Source organism: Poecile atricapillus, chromosome 7 (assembly GCF_030490865.1).
Source record: "Poecile atricapillus isolate bPoeAtr1 chromosome 7, bPoeAtr1.hap1, whole genome shotgun sequence".
In the NCBI taxonomy this organism is placed as follows: Eukaryota; Metazoa; Chordata; class Aves; order Passeriformes; family Paridae; genus Poecile; species Poecile atricapillus.
This window is the reverse complement of record NC_081255.1, coordinates 31603479-31626158: the sequence shown is the minus strand read 5'-3', so window position 1 is coordinate 31626158 and position 22680 is coordinate 31603479. Positions and strand designations below refer to the sequence as shown.

The 22680-nt window shown below is 44.6% G+C and overlaps 1 protein-coding gene across 13 annotated transcripts in view; it reads right to left on the bottom strand.

Annotated features, from left to right (window-relative positions):
- NFIA (nuclear factor I A) overlaps window positions 1–22680 on the bottom strand; it is a 250117-nt gene that overhangs the window by 15124 nt on the left and 212313 nt on the right. For 9 of the 13 annotated variants that reach the window (XM_058843102.1, XM_058843103.1, XM_058843109.1 and 6 more), the window contains one exon: window positions 14928–15019. The exons of 3 other annotated variants lie outside the window; for them this stretch is intronic. In XM_058843102.1, the coding sequence (XP_058699085.1) occupies window positions 14928–15019 (92 nt within the window). Of the gene's footprint in view, window positions 1–14804; window positions 15020–22680 lie in introns of those variants that run through there. One more of the 13 variants, XM_058843101.1, reaches the window with a different exon arrangement.

Sequence of the window (22680 nt, the reverse complement as noted above, 5' to 3'; positions counted from 1 at the left end):
ATATTTGTTGCTGCCATAAGGTTTTCTGAGTGGGCTAGAAACTTTTTTATTTTTTTTTAAATTTTATTATTTATTTGTAGACTTGCTGGTGGCAGTGAAGCCATTAGTAAAAGCAAAATAAACCGGAATGAATCAGAAAGGAAAATTGCAACAAATAAAAAAAGAACTGAGAAAACAAACGGCTGCAAAAAAACCTTTTGACATGTTTGAAAGGAAAACTATATATATTTGCCCCGCTCTGAAAATCGCAGGCGAGCCATTTAAATCCTGCAGACAAACTCCAAAGTGCAGCGCACAGACCCAAGCCAGCTGTTTACTTTTCCAAGCCCGTGGTGGTTTCTGCATTGATAAACTATATAACCTCACACACACAGAAGGGATTTTAGCTATGCCAGACCTCATTGCTCTGTCCCGCTCTCTTTATGTGCTGTCACAGAATAAAAATGATCCTAACACAAACCCTGAAATAAGATCTCGCTCCAGAAAGAACATCTTTGTAGATATTTCCTGAGTTACTGCCAAGCGGGATTTTTTTCGCTCATTCATCCTTTCAAAGTTTTGCTATAGACATAGCCAAAATTGTTCGGGAGTAATCAGAAATGACCAAAATATGACCCCCTAGCCAAGGCCAGCTGTGGGCAGGAGGGGAGGGAGCTGCCCCACGCCTGTGGCTGGGACAGCAGCCACCTCTGCCACCACACCTGGGTGACACCCGCCAGCACCAGCACCTCGCTTCCCCTGTCCGTACAGACTTTTGCAATATTTTTTTTGATGCACGATATCAAAGAGGCAAAACCAACTTTAAACCCACCTCGCGGTTTACATCTGCTATTTCGAGGTAAAAGCAAATGTGCTGCGAGAGGGGTTGAGTTCTGCACTTTACGCCTCGTTTTCAGACAGCCCCGTATTTTCCTCTGCTGGAAGCACAGTTAAATTTGCTCAAGAGTGGAACAACCCCATATTTCTTACAGCAGATCTCACTCATTTCTTTTCCTTTTGTGAAACAACACATGCACGGGGGCTCGGAGCCGCTTATAACCTCATGCCGGGAAGTCCCGTGGAAACCGGGACGGCACACACACACTGCTGCGACGGGACTTTCCAGCATTTTGCTTGGATGAAAGCAAAACCCTTTGGCTCCCCAAACTACAGCTCGCCCCTGGACACGGCACAAAAGCCTCTGGGTGCCTGGGGACCCCCCAGCCCCGAGGGTGGGTGCCCGGGACCTGAGGCGGCCCCGCTCCCAGCCCCTCACCGCCGCCCTCAGCCCGGCCCAGGCTCCGGCTGCGCCTCCCCAAGTTCAAGTTCAGGTTTAAGGGAAATAAACCTCTCCTCGGGAGCCTGCAGCCAGCCCTCATTTCCATGTGATCCCTCTGAACTTCGCCTGCGCCAGCGCGCCCTGTTTCCAGGGCCCGCCGAAGGAATGTTTTACAGTTAGAGCCCGCAGTGCTTTCTCAGGCATTTCAGACCCAGAGGCCCAAGTTTCAAGCTGCAGCATTAAAAGTTTCCACAGAGCTACTGCAGAGAGAGGGAGGGAGGGGAGGGAGGGAAATGAGGAGAACAATATCGTCTTAATTGTCTCTATATAGCTCCACAGTTAAAGTATTACTTTTTAAAGGGACATAATTTATTCTGGAGGCACGGTGTTATAACAACCAGTACATACTTTCACCGCGGCGTAACCCGCTCTATTCTTCATTGTGCTTTCCGGTGGTGTTGCTTTTGCAGAACTCCTTGTTACGCCGTCCCCGATACTGTACTTACAGTTTTATTCAATTTAAGCCAGTTCCTGCAGTCCTCAGGCGAGCAAAACCGCCTTCCCCCTGTCCCCCCCCCCCCACCAAGCCTCAGGAGTTCTGCCTGCACCAGGACTGCAAAAATAATCTCCCCTCAACCACCGTTTTTTCTCCCCCCAAAAGTTTCTTTACTTTTATTGCTTTAGACAATCGGGGAAAGTCATCCAAAGAAAATCAACCCCCAGCCTGGGCCTCCCAGGCTGGGCTCGCAGCGAGACAGCCCGAGCACACACGCACAGACACACACGTACACACACACCCAGCGCTCTGCCCCGCCGCTCCTGCCCCGTCCCGGGCCGGCCACACGAGCTACGTGAGGGGCCCAGGGGTCCCAGAGGGATGGATGGCTCTGCCAGCAAGCTGCTACAGAGGCTGTGGCTCTTTGCTTTGCAGTTTAGAGTACAAAAGGTAGTTTTCTGCTCTTTTTTTTTCCCCCCTTCACATTTCTCCGCTGGAGAGCAGGGAGGAGGGAAAGGTCACTACAGCTTTCAGAGGTCGAAGGCTGAGGTGGTTTTTCCTTGCCCTGGTCGTCCAGCTGCTGTATCATGCTGGCTCTGACAGCCCCAGTGGAGCTGTAGGGGACACATCCACCACCCCCTGCCCAGGGGTTCCCTGTGCTGTAACAGGAGAAAACCCATCATGGGTCAAAAAGTTGACCTACAACTACCAAAGGTGGTTCAGCTGCTTTTTTTTGACTGCCCTGAGAGTACTTCAGAGTACAGAGGAAACGAGGGGAGAGAATAACTTGGGCTGGACAGGAGAGAGAGCACTCCCTCCAAAATATCCAGAGGTATTGTGCTCTTGGTCTGGGTGAACAAATGAGCAGCCCCGTGGGGAGAGCAAAGCGTGCCCAGCCTGATCAAAGCAGGGCAAAAACCAGGAGGGATGGGGTCGGTGGGGACCGGGAGGCACAGGGGAAGAACTGGAATGTGGGCAGCAGGAACAGTGGGGTTGGCAGGACACACTCCAGGCAAAGGGACAGCTGGGGACCCCGGGATGAGTGGGCCAAGACAACAGCATGTTTTGAGAGGTGGGTAGAGGAAGGCTTGGTTTGGAGACCGCAAAAAAGGAAGAGGAATTCGGGTTTTGGCAAGTCCTAGGTGTTACTGGGCAAGGAGATCAAAACCGGTCTCCAAATTAACACAGACAGAAATAGGAGCACAGAGACAACTCTGGCACTTTTGCCCTTAAAATTACAGAAGACAGTGAACTGGAGGAATAATGACTTGATTCATTAGGAAACCCCCCTTCCCAAAACTCCTCTTAAAAAAGAGAAAGCCAGGAGGGCATCGAGCTGAACACAAAAATCTCTCCTGAATGTGGGAACTTTTGACATCTGCATTTTTCTTGATGCTTTGTACCTTGCTAAACTGCTCTAAGAAAAATGAAAGGTCGTGCATCATGCTTGTGCTCAGGGTCCCAGCTGTGGGGATCCATGATGGGACTTCTGCCGTGGGGATTCATGATGGGACTAATGTCATGCAGGGATGAGTCCTGATACAGGACTTCCCTCATCCAGGGATGAGTCCTGTAAAGATCCACTGTGGCCACTGGGGTCAGGATGCTACGGGAGCTGTGTGAGTGGGGCAGGGAAAGACCACCCCAGGCTCCAGAGGTTGCCAGCTCTCCCTTGGAGAAATGGGAAAAGGCTTTGCAGCACATGATCCACCTTTGGATGAGGAGGGATGTATTAGACATGGTTGGCTAAAGGGAGTTGGGTCTTGGCCTAGCTTGGAGCAATTTTCACACATACTGTGAGATGCCAATGAAAGTCCTGGTGGAGTGTAAAGTCATTAAATGAGATGAAATTAAACAATTTAGTTATTTCTGCTTCATCATATTTGTGCAGTATGGCAGGCAGAATGAATTACTACTAATGATCAAATTTAGTAATACTAATTAAACTATCTCAATTTAATTAATACTAACAGAGAAAACAGACAAAATTACTAATGTAAACCTTGAACTTAAAATCAAAAGGTGCCTCTTCGCTTTTATGAGTCACTGAATGTGAGGCTTTTCCCTGAAAATAGCCTGTGTAGAAGTGGCTCTTTGTACTCCCTAAGTAAGCTGCTCCATTGTATGGATAACTACAGTTCTCCAGCTTTCTTCCCCACCCCCCCTTTTTTTTTTCCCCTAAATGTTACTACTTTTACTCCTTGTTTTCCCAAAGACCTTCTAGGAGAAGAATCTGAGCTCTGTTCAGACTCACTCAACTTCAACAGCACTGATAAAGCAGTTATCACTACTGGGACAAATTCTGCCCTGGGTGCTTGCAGGAAGAGAGTTTATAAAGAGCCTGTGGAGCCTCCCTTGCTGGGAAATCATGGAATCACAGAATGGTTTGGGTTGGAAAGGGCCTTAAAGATCAGATGATCTTCCAAACCCCCTGCCATGGGCAGGAACACCTTCCACTGGACCAAATTGCTCCAAGCCCCATCCAACCTGGTCTAAACTTTCAGATTTAGCCTACAAGACTGGTAATTTGGGAAATCCCCAAACCTATCTCTACATCAGGGAAGATGGCTTTAGAGTCACTGAGAGTTAATACCTGTAACCACAAACTAAAAACTCCACAGATGCACAAAGACTGTACTGCAAACCCTCCCCATAAAGAAAATGTGAATTTTAACCTTTATCTTATCTGAAAAAGACTAGATTTACTCTAATGTACATAGCTATAAGCAAAAGACAAGCATAATTAAACAAAAATGTTATTGTATTTCTAAAACAAACTCCTGCCAATAACAAATCTCCCATCTCCTCCTCTCATCAGCTTCAGTGAATGTACAGCCGGGTCCCATACCACAGATTCTCAGACATGATCTTTAACCTAAAGGACTACAAGAAAGTCCTTAAAGAAACCGTGACAAACCAGGGAATAGCCAAACAAGAAATAAAATGTGTCAAAGTGTTCTTCCGAAGTCTTAAATCTCACTGTTTAGCACATGCAAAGATGGAAAAACCCAACCCCACATGAAAATGTCATATCTCAGTTTATATTTTCTTTTTTTTTTTTAAAAACAGGTACTTTTTTGTTGTCTATTTAGAAAGATTTAGTTATTGCAAAAGCAGAAAAGGATACCTAAAGTTGTAAAAAGCTGCTCCAAGCAATGCAGAAATTTATAGAATCCTTAAATGGTTTTGGGTGGAAGAAACCTTAAAGTTTATCTTTTTTCATGTCCTGCAGGGCAGAGACACCTTCCACTATTCCAGGTTGCTCCAAACCGCGTCCAGCCTGGTCCTGGACACTTCCACAGAAGGAGCAGTCACAGCTTCTCTGCAAAACCAGGGCCTCCCCACCTTCACAGGGAACAATTTCTTCCTAAATCATTGTGTTTGGCCTCAGAGGTGGCTGCATAGTGTTGGTTGTGACTTTGGCTACTCATATCCCATAATTAAAATTACATTTCAGTGCCTTCTGCCGTGCATTCAGCTGCATCTCTTCATGTGTAATAACCAGTGTTTGTATAGATGATGCAACAGTTGGGTCTCACATGTGAATATGCCTGAGAATATTATGATTATAGTGTCAGTACTGTTTCAAAGTTGAATATTAATAACTAAAGCAACTAAAGGGAAACCTAGGAAATATTTTTAAGTTTAGCTTCTTGGTTTTTTGAGATCTTTTTCTTTTGAAATCCTGGTTTTAAATTAAACTTTTCCAGTTGTATCTCTGTTCAAGCAGAAAATGCTATCAAAGCAAAAGCTTAAAACGAGACGTGTTTTGCTGTTCTAAACTAAAACCAGGTAAAATTTGAAAGCTGCAACTTCCCATGCTGTTAGCAATCCTTACTAAGAAAAGATACCTTTGTCAAATTGAAAATATAAACAAGTTTTACCAAAATTGAAGTTAATTCTGCTGTATTTCTTTTGAAACCCCAGTCTTTCCCCGCTGTGTTATTTATATTTCTCTAGGACAGTCCAGCACTAGGCAGGTGATGCTCAGTTTCTTGGGAACATGGAATCTGCTGCAAACTGAGGACTCCTTCTCTGTTAAGAAAAGGCTTCTTTTGGTTCCTTCTTATGGAATTCAGTATTAATTTCAGAGTAGGAAAATTTTGCAAAGTGTTCACCTCTGGAGCTTATTCATTCCTTAACCTCTGTGTTAATGCCATTAAACAAAGGTGATTCCTAGAAGAGAGGTAGCTTAATGCCTATCCATTGGGAAGGATGCAGGGATTGTGACCTTTAATATTTGACCTTCATTGTAGATTGTGGTCCTGATCCTTTGATTGTGGAATTTTTAAAAAGTATATATGGCAGTTGGCAAAAAATCTTAATGTTCCAGTAAATGCAAAAGCCATAAATTCAGCTGCTGACCTTTTCCATCCAGGTCACATGTGACACCTACTGGAGTTTGTCAGGCTGGGTGGAATTTATGGAGCTCATATAGGTATCAGCTGCAAAGGCTGAACTTTCATGAAATGTCTTTCAAAGGCACTTCCAAAACCCTTGTAAAAAGTCAGTGTGGCTTTTTTTTTTTTTTTTTTTTTTTTTTAAGGGTATACATTCTGCACACATTTTAAAAGGTCTCATCGTGCCACCTCTGCAAATCTTCAGCACTTGGGAAACTTCAACTCTTAAATTATTGCTCTTTACAAAATAGAGAAATCAGGCCAGGCATGTAATTATTGTGATCACCAACTTCCAACAGCTCCTTCCCAAGCCTGGCTCTTCCTTCCCTTCTGGTGTGCAGCCTCCTGCCCCTCTCTGGGATCGATGCTATCGATGGTGTATTGTCACTCAGAGAAATAGGATTTGATAGTGCCCTCAAGCAGTTGCAAAAGAAGGGAAGGAATACAAAACCTACCCAGGTCCACACCGTCAGCGTGAGATCAATGCTCTCAATAATACTTTTGCCGCCACGTAGCGCCCTAACTGTCGCAATTAATAATGTAGAAGGAGCTGATTAACTTAAGTAAAGTGCTCTCCACTGTGTAAACACATAAAGATCTATAGGGCCAAAGAGGAAAGAACGAACAAAACGTCATTTTTATATTTTATGTGGACACATTCTTGCTTTCTATTCTGCTCTTGTAACAATTACTGTACTAGCCACTCTGACAGAGTCAATAAATTGATCGTGGACCTGATGCAGCAGTGAGCAGACTAATCCAATACAGCTTTATCTGCCATGGAGGCTGGGGTGGGCAGTGGTGGCCAGGAAATCGGCCAAGCCAGCCAACAGCAGCAAGAGGCACAGAACCATCACCTTGCTCTAGCCTGGCTTGGTTTGTGTGTGTGAACAGAGGGATGTGAGCAGTGCTCTGCCCATGCTGCGCCCTCACAGCTCTTCCAAGACTCCAGCTGGCCACAGGGCCCCGTGGTCCAGCAGGGATCAGCCCCCAAGCTGGACCCTGTGGCTCAGGGAGGACCAGCCCATCTCATTTTCTCATGCTGGCAGCCATGAATTCAAACACCTGATGACTTTTCCCCCATGGCACCAAAGTCATGCTCCCCCAAGCTGCACCCACCACAACACAGCAAGAACTGCTGCCTGTCTGCTGAAAAACAAATGTGGGAGTACCCTCCCATGCCCCCTGACCTGTGAACACAGGGAATGTCACATTTTGTCAGCTTAAATGGCCACTTGGGTCTGGTATTATGTCTCTGACAGTGGTTGCAGTCCTCTTGGGAGGAAGCTGCAAGAATCCCTACAAAGGAGATGGACCAAAATGATTTGGCCTGAGGGGAAGCTTCTTCCCAGCCCCATGCAGTAAGTGGTAGGCCTTGTAAATCTATGTTAGTGAGGAATATGAGACTGAAAAAATAAAAATAAAAGAAAGTTTCCTGCTGAATGGAAAAAAGAAAACTGTTTTTTGGCATAAGTTCTTCAAGAAGGAGAACATAGGCCATTGTTATTATGAAGACTTTTCAATGAAAACACAGAAAATCATTGCCTTTTAGAGTAATTGTTTAGCTAAAGAAAGGTTACACAGCTTGTAGAGAATTTAGTAAGAAATTAAATCTCTCCAGCTCATTCATCATATTTCTGCATTTGCCAACTCTTCCCACCAGGCCCACACTTACTTCTTCCCTTTCTTCTCCCCCACTGTGGAGTAAGTAATGGCCATAAAACCCACAGAAAGGCAGCCTTACACACAGGCTTCCTGGTTATTGTGAGGAGGGGGAAAACTCAGTAAGTTTAATTGCTTAGTTTGGGAAATTCTTCTATGTCCATTGTAAATAATTCTATGCTAAATCTACTGGAAATAGGATGCTGAGTGCTGGTTTCCAAAAAAGAGTCTCAACTGTTCACCAGGGCCTACGAGGAGGAGGAGTAGTAAGAAAAAGCCCAGGAATAAGGATCTCCCCTGCTGAGGACTAACCCAGGCATTTTGGGACTGATTTGGCTCCAGTCTGCTTTGAAGATGCAGCCACATGATGGCATTGGGAAGTTTTCTGTGAATCTTTACCTCTATAGAGCAATATGTGCTTTCTTTTTGAGGTGTGCTGGTCTGAGAGTGGAATTCCATAGTCCTGCTCTGTGCAAGTTAAATGGCCTCTGTGCCCTGAGCTGAACAGGAGGGAAGGGGAGTTACCCTCATTTCTGGTCCCCTTTGTGACATTTGCTTGGTGAGTCCAGCATTTCCTATCCACACTGTCTCTAGGCTCACACTGCATTTTCAGAGCCATCTCCAGGCCACCCTCAAGTTCAGAATGGTATTGCTACATCCTGGGTGGAAGAGAGAACACAGCACCAAAATTCAGCAAAGCACTTTTTCGACAGAGATCAAAACTTTGAGTGATCATAAGGTGTTGGAGGAGAGCAGCCCTCACTTCCCTTTGCCAATATGGGAAAATCCTCAGATCCCTGGAGGGGTCTGGGAGCAGAGTGATCCCTCTAAGTTCAGCAGCTCTATAAAGTAGCAGTCCCACACCCCAAAATGGTGTTTTTATATCTATCTTTGCAAATTTCTCTTCTTTACACACTAGAGAAGTTACCCCTTCATGAAAATTGTGTTCTGAACCTCCCACTACATTTGCTGGACAGGCCAAGAGAATGAAAAGGAATATTCAAGTCTGCTTAGAAGTGTTTTGCAGGTGAAACTGGACACATGTGCTCACTCGGGGAGGTTATTGTACAGAATATGGAATTCTTAGGGGCCTGAGATTAACAAATGCTTCCAAGTTAGTGTTTTTTATCTCCATTCACACTCAGACACTAGCAGTACATCCAGCCTCGAGGATGAGTGTTCTGATCCTGAGGACAGACAGTACTCTGAGCAACAGGTAGCTCTGACCTGGATTATAAACAGCTCTGCCCAGAACCCCCAAAATAAAAGGCCTGGTGTTGTTCCTGCAGCCTCTCACGTTCTCTGCCATGTCCTCGAGGTGTCCGTGCTCTGCCCCGTGTGCGGAGCGAGGCGGTGGCTCAGCTGTCAGCACAGTGCCACCAAACCCTGCCCTACCCTGGCTCCCCAGGGCCAGCAGGTCCTGCCTGTCTGCCCAGTGCCATTCCTGGACTCTGGGAAACGGGAGGAAGGCAGCAGGGAGTGGAGGCAGCCAGGCCAGGCAGCCCGTGGTGCTCATTAATAAAGCACACGGCCACGAGCTGCGTGGGGCTCAGCATCCCCTTGGGAGGGGGCAAAGGGCAGGGCACGGTGGCAGTGAGCAGCAGGGATGGAAAATCCCTGTGAAGCCAGGCACACGTTTGATTTGTGCAAAGCAAAATGTGTGCACTGGTTTCTTTCTTCCATAGGGTGGCAATGGAACCTGGGCACAGAGCGGCTCCGCGGTTTCAGCTGCAGGAGGGAAGCGCTGCAGGAGCTGCAGCAGCTCCCCAGTCAAGGTGCTGACTTTGACCTATGGATCCTGTAGGATCCACTGGGGCCTGCCACCTATGGGGCTGCTTCCCTGCCTCCCTCCTGGAGAGGGGCATCACCTGCACCACGCTCCTCGGATTCCAGACTCTGGGCAGCAGCTCCTGGCTGCTCTCAGGGAAGGAGAGAATTCCTCTACTCTGGAATTCGCCTCCCCCCCTGGTCTGACAGAGCTCACATCTGCTATCCTACAGGACACAGCATCCAGCTCATTTTTTTTCTCATGCCCTTTGTTTTAAAGTGCTGCCAGTGAAAAATTGCAGGTTGCAGTTTGCTCTCTAAAGAAGGCTTGTGGGGGAAGCAGAACAGGCTTTACCTTGTCTCTGGGAAAGAAAGTAATTGTACAATTAGGTTTGTGTATGCACCTGAGGCATACGGTGGTTTTTTTAGAGATAAATAAAAGCCCAAAAGGAGAAAGCTACAAAGATACCACTGTCTAATTTGGCAAAGGCAGGGAGCGAGAGCAGATCTAAAGGAGTTAGCAATTTCCTTGTACTATAAACACTTTGCTAAACTTCAGTGATTTTCCCCCTAAGTTACTATTGCTCTTTTAAAGATGTATTTCACAGGGTGCATTTTTGTACCTGGTCTTTATAAGGCTGTTCTGCTGAGCTTGCTGGCTTTCATACTTGTTATTTTGCTGCCTAGATAAGCTTTTTTGACTTTGGGGGGTTTTTCTTAAACTTTTATTTCAGTCTTCTAGGCAGGTTACAGGCTTTTTGTTTCAGTTGTTTTGTGTTACAAAGGATGAGCTCTATCTAGATGTCCCTTGTAGCTGGGTGGCTCTAGGGCCCCACCAGAGAAAGTGTGAAAACACAAGACCTTTGCTTATTATCTAGGATTTGACTGTGCTTTGGGATTGTGCAAAAGCAGAATCAGGAAGAGCTTCTACTTCTGTCCTTCTAGAAATAAGTTTTATCTTTTCCTACAGAATGCCAAAGGAATAAATATTTGGGTTTGTGCTTAACCAAGTTTTTAGAAACTACCTGGGATGGATCTGATATGAAGCGTGTTTACATTAGAGAGGGATTTTTCCTGAAACAGCTGGTTGGGGCTACAGGATTCACTTTCTCACAGGGTAAAGTGGTTGATTCTCTGCTTGGGTGCCCGCAGTGGGAGGCAGTTTCTGTTCCCTGCATCCTCATAACCTCCCTGTGCAGGGCACATGAGCCAGTGGCAGGTAGGAGCGATTAGCCGGAGCATGGAATGTATTTCTCCGGAGCTGTTTTTAGCAGCCCAAGTACAATTTCCAGGAAGATGTAGGCTAAGTAGGTGGCAAACAGGACTCAGCATAGTAAACAATGTTTAGTGTGAAGTGGAGCTGCAGCACGATGAGTGCAGCATGCTGATCCCTAAAGGAATTTTGTACCCTAGAGCAAAGCCAGGGCATTAGAGAGCAGCAAACAGCATTTGGAGTGGTGAGTGGCAAACCCTGGTCACAGGTTGCTGGTTTAGCATTCCCAGCCCATAGCCTGTGTTTCACTATTAATTTTAGGGAAAAAAAACCACTTCAAAATTCAGAAATTCACCAAAATTTATTCACCTTGGTGCTATCGAGAGGCTTGTCCCTAATTAATGTGATGGGACTTTCCCATCCCTCTACCACTCTCCGTATTACAAGTCCTTGGCAATATGAGAGACGTATCTATTACTTAGTCATGAGGTATCCAGACCAACTTGCTTTTGAAACCAGAGCCCCTGTACCCCAGGCATCCTGTATTTCTGATTTGCATATGGAAAAGGCAGTTAAAAAGCTGATGCCCCCATATTGCTTGCGAGTCAAGTAGCAAAAGTAAATGATTTATCAAGCAAAGGTTACAACACCTGTGCCTTTTTGTCAACATATACAGGGGATGCCAAGTCAAGTGTTGCTTCTAATAGCTCAAACAGAAATTTAGATTCAAATAACCCCCAACACAGGACAATTCTGCAGTGAGTGGAGTGGCAGAGTGATGGATGGTGGAAGCAGTGGATGGAAAACCAAACTGACTGAAAAGTTTGGGAACTGCTAAAACCAGGCAAAGCCAACAGCCCTTTGGGTGCTTTTGTTACCAAATCAAAACTACTGACCTAAAGGAGTTTATTTCTCCATATCTTCTATGATGGAGTGTTGTCCTGTTACAAACTTTGTTGACACAGGAAGATGGCTTTTTAATGAATATTATATAGACTCTATAAAATTCCTTTAAGGGGTTATATTTGACAGAACGTGACAAAAATCAGAACATCGTGCTAGTGGAAATGTCTACTGATAATTTTTCTAATACCAATTAAGAAAGGCATGTACTGGGTTTGGTTGTTTAGAAACAGCCCAGGACAGAATGATCCTTGCCCCATCCCAGCCATGCTGTTTTACATTTGCCTGGGATTTTATTCCAATGTTCTGGGAATGCCCATGTATGGGAACAGTGACTCCTGCTCCGTGGAGCTGCCACATCCCTGTGCACAGACTCACTTCTGCAGCACTTGAAGACTAATGATGATGATGATGATGATGTGTAAATAGTGCTTATAGTTCAATGTTCCACCAAGAGAACATCAGAGCCACCAGAAATGTGACCAAAATATTTTCATATGGGTTGTAGCTGGACCATAATTAAAAAAAGCAGATGTTCAGATACAGCCCTCATTTTTATTTTATTGTTCTAGCAGTGTCACTTAACCCTTGTATTTAAGCTTGACTTCCAGAAGCTCGGAGTGTTCCCTGCTTCCTCTTGTCTCAGGGAGCTGTGTCCCTGGCAGTTAGTGGTCCTCAGGACCTGCATCTTAGCCTGACTCTGGATGTATTCTAAAGATCCTGATGGAAAGGAGCCACCCCAGCTGCTTTTAGTAACACAGTCCTATGTGGTTTTCATTTGCATTTTGAAAATATCCTAAGTGGTCGTTCTGTACACTAATGCTCTGCAAAAATGAGCACAAAAGCCTGTCTTTGTTCAGAGGAATGCTACGTAAATCCCAAATCATTGCAGTTAGCACTTTTACCTCACTTCTCTGACTCAAAGCACAGTCAACTTCAGAGTCCTTTCATGAATAAGTAGTGAGTTTGCTGATAAATTATATATTTAGTATCAAGTGGGCTGTGGTGGTGTAATGATGTATAGAAGCAGGGAGATGCAGCTGGAGTCAGAGACTGGAAGTCAGTCTCCTTGCCCACTGCAGCATGTTAGACTTTAATTGAAAGCTGTGCTTGAGTATTGTTTTTCACTGTACAGCATTGTTATTCACTACACTGCATTACAGAGGAGCACTTAAAGTAACGCTAGAGCACTTTAAAATGATTTAAGTCATAAATAAGGAGGATAAAAGTTTACAGTCAACAAACTTATCTGGGAAACTTAGGCTGCAGGATGCAAGTAAGTTTTAAATATCTTTGGAGACTTAATACTGTTGTGTCTTACTACATAATCAATTTACCAACTAGGAGTTTTTCAAGTCTTCTGGAAAAGGCAAGTAGCATTCTCCAAAGGGTTTCAGGTTTCCTGAGCTATGAAGGAAAAGACCAAATGCTTAAGGAGTTTAGCAGTACACCTTAACATTCCTGTTTCCCGATTTCAGTGTATTTCTGTGTATTCCAGTTGTTTCCAAAACAACTGGAGAAATATGATTTAAACGGGAAGGTGCATGAAAACTTGTCACACCCATGAACCCAATAAAGCACAAGGCTGGAAAAGTGGGGTGCAGGCTGAGTTTTGTTAAAACATGAAAAAAAAACCCCAGAATCTGATGGGTTAAACCTCTCTCTGCATTGCTGCTGTACTTTCTGTGACCCTATTTAATGCAGAGAAGGTTTGAGATTCGATATAGTTTAACCTGTGCTGTGCACAGAGCTATAAACTAAAGCCCCTAACAAATTGTACACAAAGAACAGACAGCAGAAAACCACGTTGTGCTTACAGGCAGCTGCTTGCAGCCCTGTAAACTGAAAATCTTTGGGAATGAGTGGCCTGTTTCAGTGACAGTGGAGGTGCTGAAGCCATCACAACGAGGAATCTGTCTTCATGCACCTACTGTGGCATGTGACAGCCATTAATCTGCACACTAATTATTCAGAAGCCTATAAACCATTTGAAAGAACTTGCAAGAGCCAAGGGTAGTAATGCTCAGTTTGCCAGATATTTGAATTATGGCTTTTTAGTCACTGCAACCAGCTCAAAACAAAATCACTAAGATTTTGTGTAGTTGACCTTTAAAAGAATTGCAATGTAGTCAAGCAGTCACTTCAAACTATAAACTACAGTTGTCCTAAAGCACTAACTCTGCTCACTTTTTTATACCTTCCCCCCCATGATAACGTGATATTAAGCCCAGACTTAATTTTTTCAACATCTGGCTCAAATTAGCTGCTAACAAAACTGCCAACAACTATTTTCTTAATCGACCCTGGGAATTTGATACAGCTTGGAAAAAGCACATTTAAATCTCGTCCTTCTCCTAAAGAAACACAAATGTTTACTTGAGCTTCTGATTTGACCATAGCAGGACCATGAATTCAGCTAAACCAGCTTTATAGGCCTGCCTCAACTGGACTTTTTTCTCTTTGTGTAAGGAAAACAGATGTGCTCGCAATTACAAAAATCTCCTGCTCTCTCAAAGCCCACCATGCAAATGGCCAACCAGGAATTTGAGTATATTTCTTTTTTTCACGTGGAAGTCACTGGAACAGTCTCCCGTTGTGTCTGCTGGGGGACTACAGGGCACTGTTACCTGATGGGTCTCTCTGAGCTCCTTTTGCATCTCACAGACTGGTTTGGGTTGGGAGGGACCTTAAAGATCATGGGATACTTTCCACACTCCCAGGTTGTCCCAAGCTTTGTCCAACCTGGCTTTGGACACTCCCAGGGATGGGGCAGCCACAGTTTCTCTGGGCAAAGCTGTGCCAGGGCCTCCCCACCCTGGCAGGGAAGGATTTCTCCCTACCATCTAATCTAAACACAATTAAATGCAGTGCCTGGGGAGCAGGTTGGAGCCAAAGCCTTTGAAACCGCGGCCCTAGAGCGAACAACTGCGCGGCGGGAGCCAACACCTTAGAAAGCAAAGAGAGGTCCTTCCAGTTACGAAAGCAGCGTTATTACCACACAAGCCCAAAAATAAAAGGAAAAAAAAAAAAAGAAAAATAAGGAAAAAAAAAAAAAGAAAATAAACCACAACAGACAAACAAACTGCAAGTGACATTTCACTGTAGTTACTGAGACCATGTGGGTGAAGTGACAGCGGCAGTGCAGCTGCTCCGCGGGGACACGTTAGAGGACACTGGAGGAGGAGAAGAAGAGGCTGCAGGCAAACAGAGAAGTCGAAAGCGGCCCACCTGAGTCTGTTGAGGGATATTTACAAAGCTTGGATCCCGTGGTCCAACACTGACGAATCGGTTTGCGGGGGAGGTGCTGGGTGTCGAGTAGGCTGTGAAGGGAAGGGACACATGCGTTGAGGAAGCGGCACTAGATTGCACACGAACAACACCAAAACACACTGTCTCAGAGCCACCTAAGCAGATGTTTGACATAGAAATGTGCGAACGTTTTAGAGAGCGAGAGTTTGGTTTGAGACACTGGAAAGGTTTGGGCTTAATGGTGGGGGTATCAACACATAGGGGACTGGGCTGCTGGGAGAGGGGATGGCCACAACGTGGGCTCAGGGGAGGGTGTGCAGCTCTCCAGCCTGAAGGAGAACCACTGCAGGCCTTTCCATGATGGGCTGGCACAGGAGATTTCTGCAGGTCCTGACTGTTTTCACTCAAATGTCTGGTATCTCTATTTTTAACAGAGTTTTGTACAGCAATGAAATTACCTAAGTGCTCATTAACAGAATCAGACCCTTTATTTTATACTAATCCAGCATTCTGTCTGGATATAAAGCTTTGGTTTTCATACTGCTGTGGTCTGCACTCTCTAAAATGTTCACTTGATGTGTTTGACAAACTAGGAAGATCCTTTCGGTAAAAAATTAATGGGTTGCAGTTTCACCAGGGTGGTAAGTGCAATCAGTCTGAAGGCTGAAGCTGCCTTTAAAAACTGGAGTGGCTCCCATAAATGTAAAGCTATTAAATGCAATGCAAGCCAAGAACCCAGATTACTTCCAAACTTGAAGTACTTTAATGATTTTATTGTTGCATTATATTCTCCACTGCAACTGTCCACAATGCCACGTATTTCCACATCCAAAAGCTTTCAATGCATTTTTTAGTCTTCCTCTCATTTGAAAACCCTCAAGCAATCTTCTCTCTTCCTTAGTTTTTTGCATGTTTAGATCTAAATTCAAATAACGTAAATAGATGCCTTAATACAAAGAGGGCTCCTATCTATTTTGAATATATTTATGGGAATGCATTCTGCTGAATAAAATCCCCAGACAACCTAACTATCCAAGGAAGAGACAAAAAAACAATAGTAAAAGGAAAGTTACTTGCCAAATTCCAGTCAAGCTAAATATAATGTTGAGGCCTCAACATTACAGAAAAGTAGAGTGAGTTAAGAGTCAGAGAAGACACTGAGTTGGCTGTGTGGAGGAAACTCTTTTACCTTTCTGAAGGCAAATGTTTGTTGTAGAAGACTACACTGGAGAAGCCTTTGGTTTAAGACTGTGCCAAATCAGACCAATGCTCCACCTTGGCCATTGTCACCTCTCTTACAAGCCATAAGCAGATGCAACCAAAACAGGTCACATATTTACTTTCTCCCATTCTTTCCCACCTCTGATTATTTTCAGCTCAGGAACTTCCTGTATTTAAGGCCCTGGAGGGATTTCTCACCCAATGCCCAATCTGCACTTGAACCCATGTGGATGTTCTGAATCCCACAAAGCCCTTGGCTGATGAGTTGCCAAGCCTAGGATGCAGAACCACGTCCTTCAAGTCTCACAAATGTCTTGTGATGCCTCTCAGGTCTTACAGTTTCATCAGAAAACTTCTCTTTCTCAAGATTCCCTGAAATCACCCCAGAAACTGCATATCCTCATTTCCTACTGATATGAGGGAAGATAAGGCACTCCTGGATTCTAAGAAGGAATTTTTCCCACTTGTTTCTCGTGAGGTGAGCTTTTCTCTCCAAGAAGCTAACACTTGCAAAACTCATGCAAGGAACCCTTTTCCTTCACAAAGTCTTAAAGGAATTTTTAAGTGCACTAATTCATCTTCCTGAGATGGTTTTGCAAATTGTGGTGCAGCTTGAATATTATGAACAGGTAAACTTGATGTTACTCCTACCTGCAAATCAAGGAAGAAATTAACTGAGTAGATCTGGTGAGATGTTCTCCTCACCTTTTTACCATGTTAATTTGGTTAATAATTCAAAGAACCCACACATTTGCAAAGGGCATTTCCCTGTTGCTAGTGCCTTGCATTGAGATTCTTCTGTGCTGTTCTTTGTGGAGGCATTTTTTTTTTTTAACTAACTAATGTTGTGCAAGACTAAAAATTCCTTCTGCAGTGGGGAAAATTAACTTAGAGCTCAAAAATCAAACATCTGTTGTTTGGTTCTCCTGGTCTACTTTTAAGGAAGCAGATTGAGTGGAGAGGCCATTTAATCCCTTGGAGCAGGTAAGTTCCACCCAGAAGGGAAGGAACTCAAGATCTTGTTTACAGTTCCCCGCTGGCAGATACTTTTGCTGTGATATTTGGTAGAAAATCAAAGGGGAACCAGCAGAATGCTGACTTAAATGGCTTCTCTGTTCAAACAAAAAATTCGAAAACATTTGAAAAGTGTGTAATATGCACAAAAGTCCCCTCAAAGCTCGCTGGGTGAGTTGCTATGTATGCCTTCCTTCCGCTCCAAACGATGTTTAACTTGCTTTCTGAAAATACTCGGATGTCAGCTTGGTATTTCCTTCAGGTCATATAACTGCATTGCTCAAGCCAAGGGGGGAAGAGCACCAAAAAGACAAATATGCAGAGGATTTACACTGGACTCTCCCAAGGTGCTGTTCCCTCTTTGCTGTAAAATGTCCTGGGATGTTTGTGGATTTTAAGGGGCCATTTTGGCTTGGAATATTAGGCTGACATGGAACACACATTCCCCTGTTAGGAGGACATTTGTTTCAGGAAAGGGTTGCTTAGACTATGATCAACTTCCAGCTGCATCTTACTGTCTTCAGATAAATACCCTTGGTTGACATGGAGGTGGGATTCCTGGAAGTCTGATCCCTAAACCTTGCCCCAGACTTAGGATGGGGTAAACTGTCTCACTGGATAAAGCTAGGTCACATTATATTAAAGCATAAATACAAGCTAAGCCTATGCTGGGGTCTTCAAACTCCAGTTTGGGAAAAGCCAAAGCATGGAAAGGAACAAGGAACAGCAGCCAGGTCTCTTAGGCAGATCTCCTCCAGATTTTATCAGCTTTGCTCCATGGGAATGGCACAGAGCTACACTGGTTCACACCAGCTGATAGCTGTCCTGTTGGGCATGAATAGAAACAGCTTCCTGCCCAGCCTGCTCTTTCTGCTACTGGAATTCACTAAGGATTGTCTGCAACATCATAGCCCACAGCCAAGGAAATGAATGTGATGCCACAAATTTGCTATGATGCTTCACTTCAGGAACAAGCAAAACAGGAGCTGGCAGAGAAAGAACATTTGCTCACACAGACAGCTTTGATATTTAGCCAAAATGGCAAGAAATTGTATGAAAGACAAGACAAACAAACAGTTTTGGGAATGTTGTGTGTTTTAAAGTTGCCTGCAGTAGGGAAATGTTACTTTTAAATATACTCTCCTGAAATAATTGCTATTAAGAGCAGGAGTGTGTAATTTATCATTGTTCTGGATTAAAAGGATTGGTAGAGATGATTTGGGTGAGTGATGACCTAATGTACCACTAGGTCTCCTTTTTACAGACCAAGATGACATGTATATGTGTTTGATATGAAGAGTTGTCCTGTTTCTCAAGCTGCAGCAAGAGGAAAATTAACTGGTGGAATGTGGAGCAGTAGAACAATTCCTTCTGCACTGCATTCTGCAGCTATCTGAGAGAGAACTGCAAATTTTAGCAAATTGAATGATAGAGTCAACCCTCTTTTTTTGTGGCTGGGGAAAGGAGCAAACAGAAAGCTCAAACTCGCCCAGAAGGTGCTCAGTCAATGCATAGCAGAGGAGGGGAGAGAAAGCCAATCTGATTGCAGGATCATGGAAATGTTTAGGTTGGAAAAGACCTTAAAGATCATTGAGTCCAACCCCTACCCCAGCACTGCCAAGGCCACCACTTCCCCATGTCCCCAAGTGCCACATCCACACAGATTTTAAATCCTTCCAGGGATGGGGACTCCACCACTGCCCCTGCTCCAGCACTTGACCAATATTTCTGTGAAGAAATTTTTCCCAATATCCAACATAAACCTCCCCTGGTGTGACCTGAGGCCATTTCCTCTTGTCCTGTCCCTTGTTCCCTGGGAGCAGAGCCTTACTACCCCCTGGCTGTCCCCTCCTGTCAGGGAGTTGTGGAGAGCCACAAGGTCCCCTCTGAGCCTCTTTTTCTCCAGGCTGAGCCCCCTCAACTCCCTCAGCCGCTCCTGGTGCTCCAGACCCTTCCCCAGATCCATTCCTGTCCCTGGACACTCTCCAGCACTTCAGCGTTTTCCTGCTGAATTCAAGGTGTGTCCTCAGCAGTGCCCAGCAGAGGGGACAGTCACAGCCCTGCTCCTGTGGCCACAGCAGAGCTGATCCAGGCCAGGTACCTTTGGCCTTCTCGGCCACCTGGGCACACTTGGACTCATGTTCAGTGCTGCTGACCAACATCCTCGAGTCCTTTTCCAGCTTTCCAGCCACTCTGTTCCAAGCCTGGAGAGTTCCACGGGATGTTGTAACCCAAGGGCAGGACCTGGCACTTGGCTTTATGAATCCTGTACTGCAGGCACAAGATCATTCTCATCATCCTGACACTAATGCCATTTAACAAGAAAACTCCTTTGTTCAAAGGGACATTAACCAGTAATGAGCTTGTTTAAGTTAAGAGTTGTGAATCTCAGAAAATAACACTTTGTTTTAAAAAGCTGTTTAAAAGTCAGGGTGTACAGAATGGCAGTATCTTAGGCTGTGCTCTGGAATGATTTAATTATGATAGTGATAAAGCCCAACTGGAATGTAGTGGAGGTGGTGTTTGCTTTGGGCAGTGAGATATTAAACCCCAAAACTGCCAAGTTCAAGAAAATACTGTGTTGTGTTTGTAATGGGTTACCAACCAAAGAAAATCAAGAAGAGATCTGAGATAAGATAATGCTCGGTCTGCTTCTGATATCAAAGATGTCTTCTATTCAATAAGGTTTTCTGGAGGAAAAATGAACCTCCCAAACCTTGTGAATCCCATCTCCATTGTGCCATCTGACTGAGGAAAATGCTGGCTTTCCAAAGGGAGAGGATTTGCAGCTGAAATTGTCAGCTCCCAGAGCATGCCTGGCCACCCAGTAGCGGCAAATCCCCAGTGTGCATCTCCAGGGGCTCTTCCTCCCTTGGACAGCACTAATGTTCATGTTTTGGTTAATGTCACAGCTGGAGAGTTTCACTATTGCTCTGAGAATCATTAACCACCTTGTTGTGATTTTTAGCTCTCGTTCCCGGGAGGCCATGCTGTATTGAACAGCTGCTCCTGGCTCCTGCACCCCTCAGGAGGGCCATATTCCAATTTTTGGTTGGGCCGTGACTGCATTTTGTTTCTGCTGAGGGCTTTCTGCTAGACCAAAAAAGGGAAGGAGAATGGAGCAAATGCCAACCCCTTTCACTCCATTTCCTTGGGAGGAGGGGGGTTCATTCTCTTCCACACGGCTAAGGAGAGAGTCTGGCCAAAATTTAACATCACTCCTGCCTTTGTTGCATAAGTGACTTTCCAATATCCTCAAGCTCCGCGGGGCAGTCAGCCATAGCCCGGCGACACTCCCAGAACCGGTGCGCTCCAGCAGCTCGTAACCATGGAAAACACCTTTTTTGTGCGGCTTTTATGGAACTCTGGTGAATCTGCACTCGCTATTTGAAGGCTAATATTTAGTTAAGGAAAAAATAAACACGGAGGGAAATGGAGGGTTGGTCCTGATTGACACACTGAATGGAGCCCAGTGGGTCCTCCTGGCAAGCCCTGGCTGCGACGCCCCAAACTTCAGTTTGCTTTCCTCTTTATGTGGCCAATGCTTCCACTGGCTCTGGTTTATATGTCATAGTTTCTCTTAGGAAATATTTCCTATAATCTACTTTTCTGTAAAATTTGTCCCTAAATTAAATTATATGCTTCTTTACAACTTGAGTCACTGTTATTCAAACCCCTCACCAAAAGGAAGATGCGTGCCTGAATATGTACAGAACTATATGTTTAGACATCAGCGTGGCTAATTAACAAACAGTAATTATTTTCCTAATCTTTTGTTTAAATACCATTAACTGGCTGCTCTTGAGAAAACCTCCATTCCCAATTAACGTGGCAGCTGTCTGCTGAACACAGAGCCCAGTGACCAGCCCCAAGCCGACACTGATGCGTGTCCTGCTCCCTTCAGAGAAGAAATACCCATTTTTCTGCCGGCTGAGAATCCGGCCAGACGCACTCTGAGCTTGTTTACACAATCATAAAAATTAAGATTAGTGCTAAAATGTTGTTGGGAATCTTTTTCTTTTCTTTTCGACACCAGACACTGCCAGTAAACTGAGTCACAACCGTAATGACAAGTACACACTGACCTAGTTTTGTTTTTCCCGGTTCTGAAGACAAGGAAATAGTAAAGCATTGCTGACTGTGTTCAGTGATAGCTATGACTAAACATTAACCTTTTAGATCCCACCCCTGAATCTTATTGATAAGACTCGGAAGTCCCCTCGGAAAGTGTCAAAACTTCCTGATAGCACCAGTGTTGGTGTAAGGTCAGAAAGAGGAGCTGGAGGGGAAGGAATGAATCAACTTCTTCACTCAACAAAAATCTACTGATCAATTCGAGAAGTCCTGATTCTAGAAGATCGTGTTCACAATCTTACCAGACTGTCTCATACTAAAACCCATTTCAATTTCCAAGCGAGCCAGAGCATCTTGCTGAGTTTGCAGTTGATGCACTATCGTGTAGCAGAAGGCAATGAAAACCTCTGAGGAACTACCAGATTTTAAAAATGCCCCCTGGAACCTGTGCAAGTCTCCTGAACAGTATATAAAGCTTTAAAAACGTAGGTTTCACTTGCTCTGAAGAGTGAGTACCTCTCTGCACATCAAGCACTGGTTGCATATAGCATTTAAATAATAAGCTTAAAAAGCACACAAAGGGATTTGCTCTTTCGATTAGATTGATTTTTGTTTGTGGATGTTATTTGGACTCCCTTCACTGTGGAACAAGTCCCCTACAGTTGCCATTAAAGCACTGAAAGCTTCCCTTTTGTTTTTAAATGTCAGTTTGAGCATAGCTTCATTAAATCATTTCACAATTAACTCCCTGAACATCCAGACTTTTTTTAAAGCATCAGACACAGCTGAATTGCATTTGTTTCCCAGAAGAGTGACTCCAAAGTGGTATCCCCAAGTGTGTATCCAGGAATTCGTAAATTTGACTTGTGGCTACACAAAATGCATGTGGGAGCCGTGTGGGTGGTGGGAGAGGATTAGAGCTTTCTCCCTGGCCCTAAGACATACCAAAACTTCTTGCCTAAAATGCACGGCATAAGGGAAAGATGTCTGGAATAATCTAGGAAGATTTATTCCCTAAAGAACGACGATTGAAGTAAACTGGAAAGGGTTGTTAGTTTAGCCCAATGTGTATAAGCAGGGATGTTTTCAAGGAGATTGCCTGACTTCCATGTGGGATCTGTCCTCTAAAGCCTGACTTGAGATACCAGCTTATCACAGAACCATGGAATGGTTTGGGTTGGAAGGGACCTTGAAGATCACCCAGTTCCAACCCCTCTGCCACAGGTATCTGCCACTAATCAGATTGCTCAGAGGCCCATCCAGCCTGGCCTTGAGCACTTCCAGGGACGGGATATCAGCTTGAATCCTCATGGCAGCAAACAAGATCCCCAAGATCCGAGCTCTGGGTCTCAGCTGAGCCACCGGCCTCCATTTCCCTCACGCGTGGTTATGTGAAACGCCAACCAAGTCAAAAATAAATCTG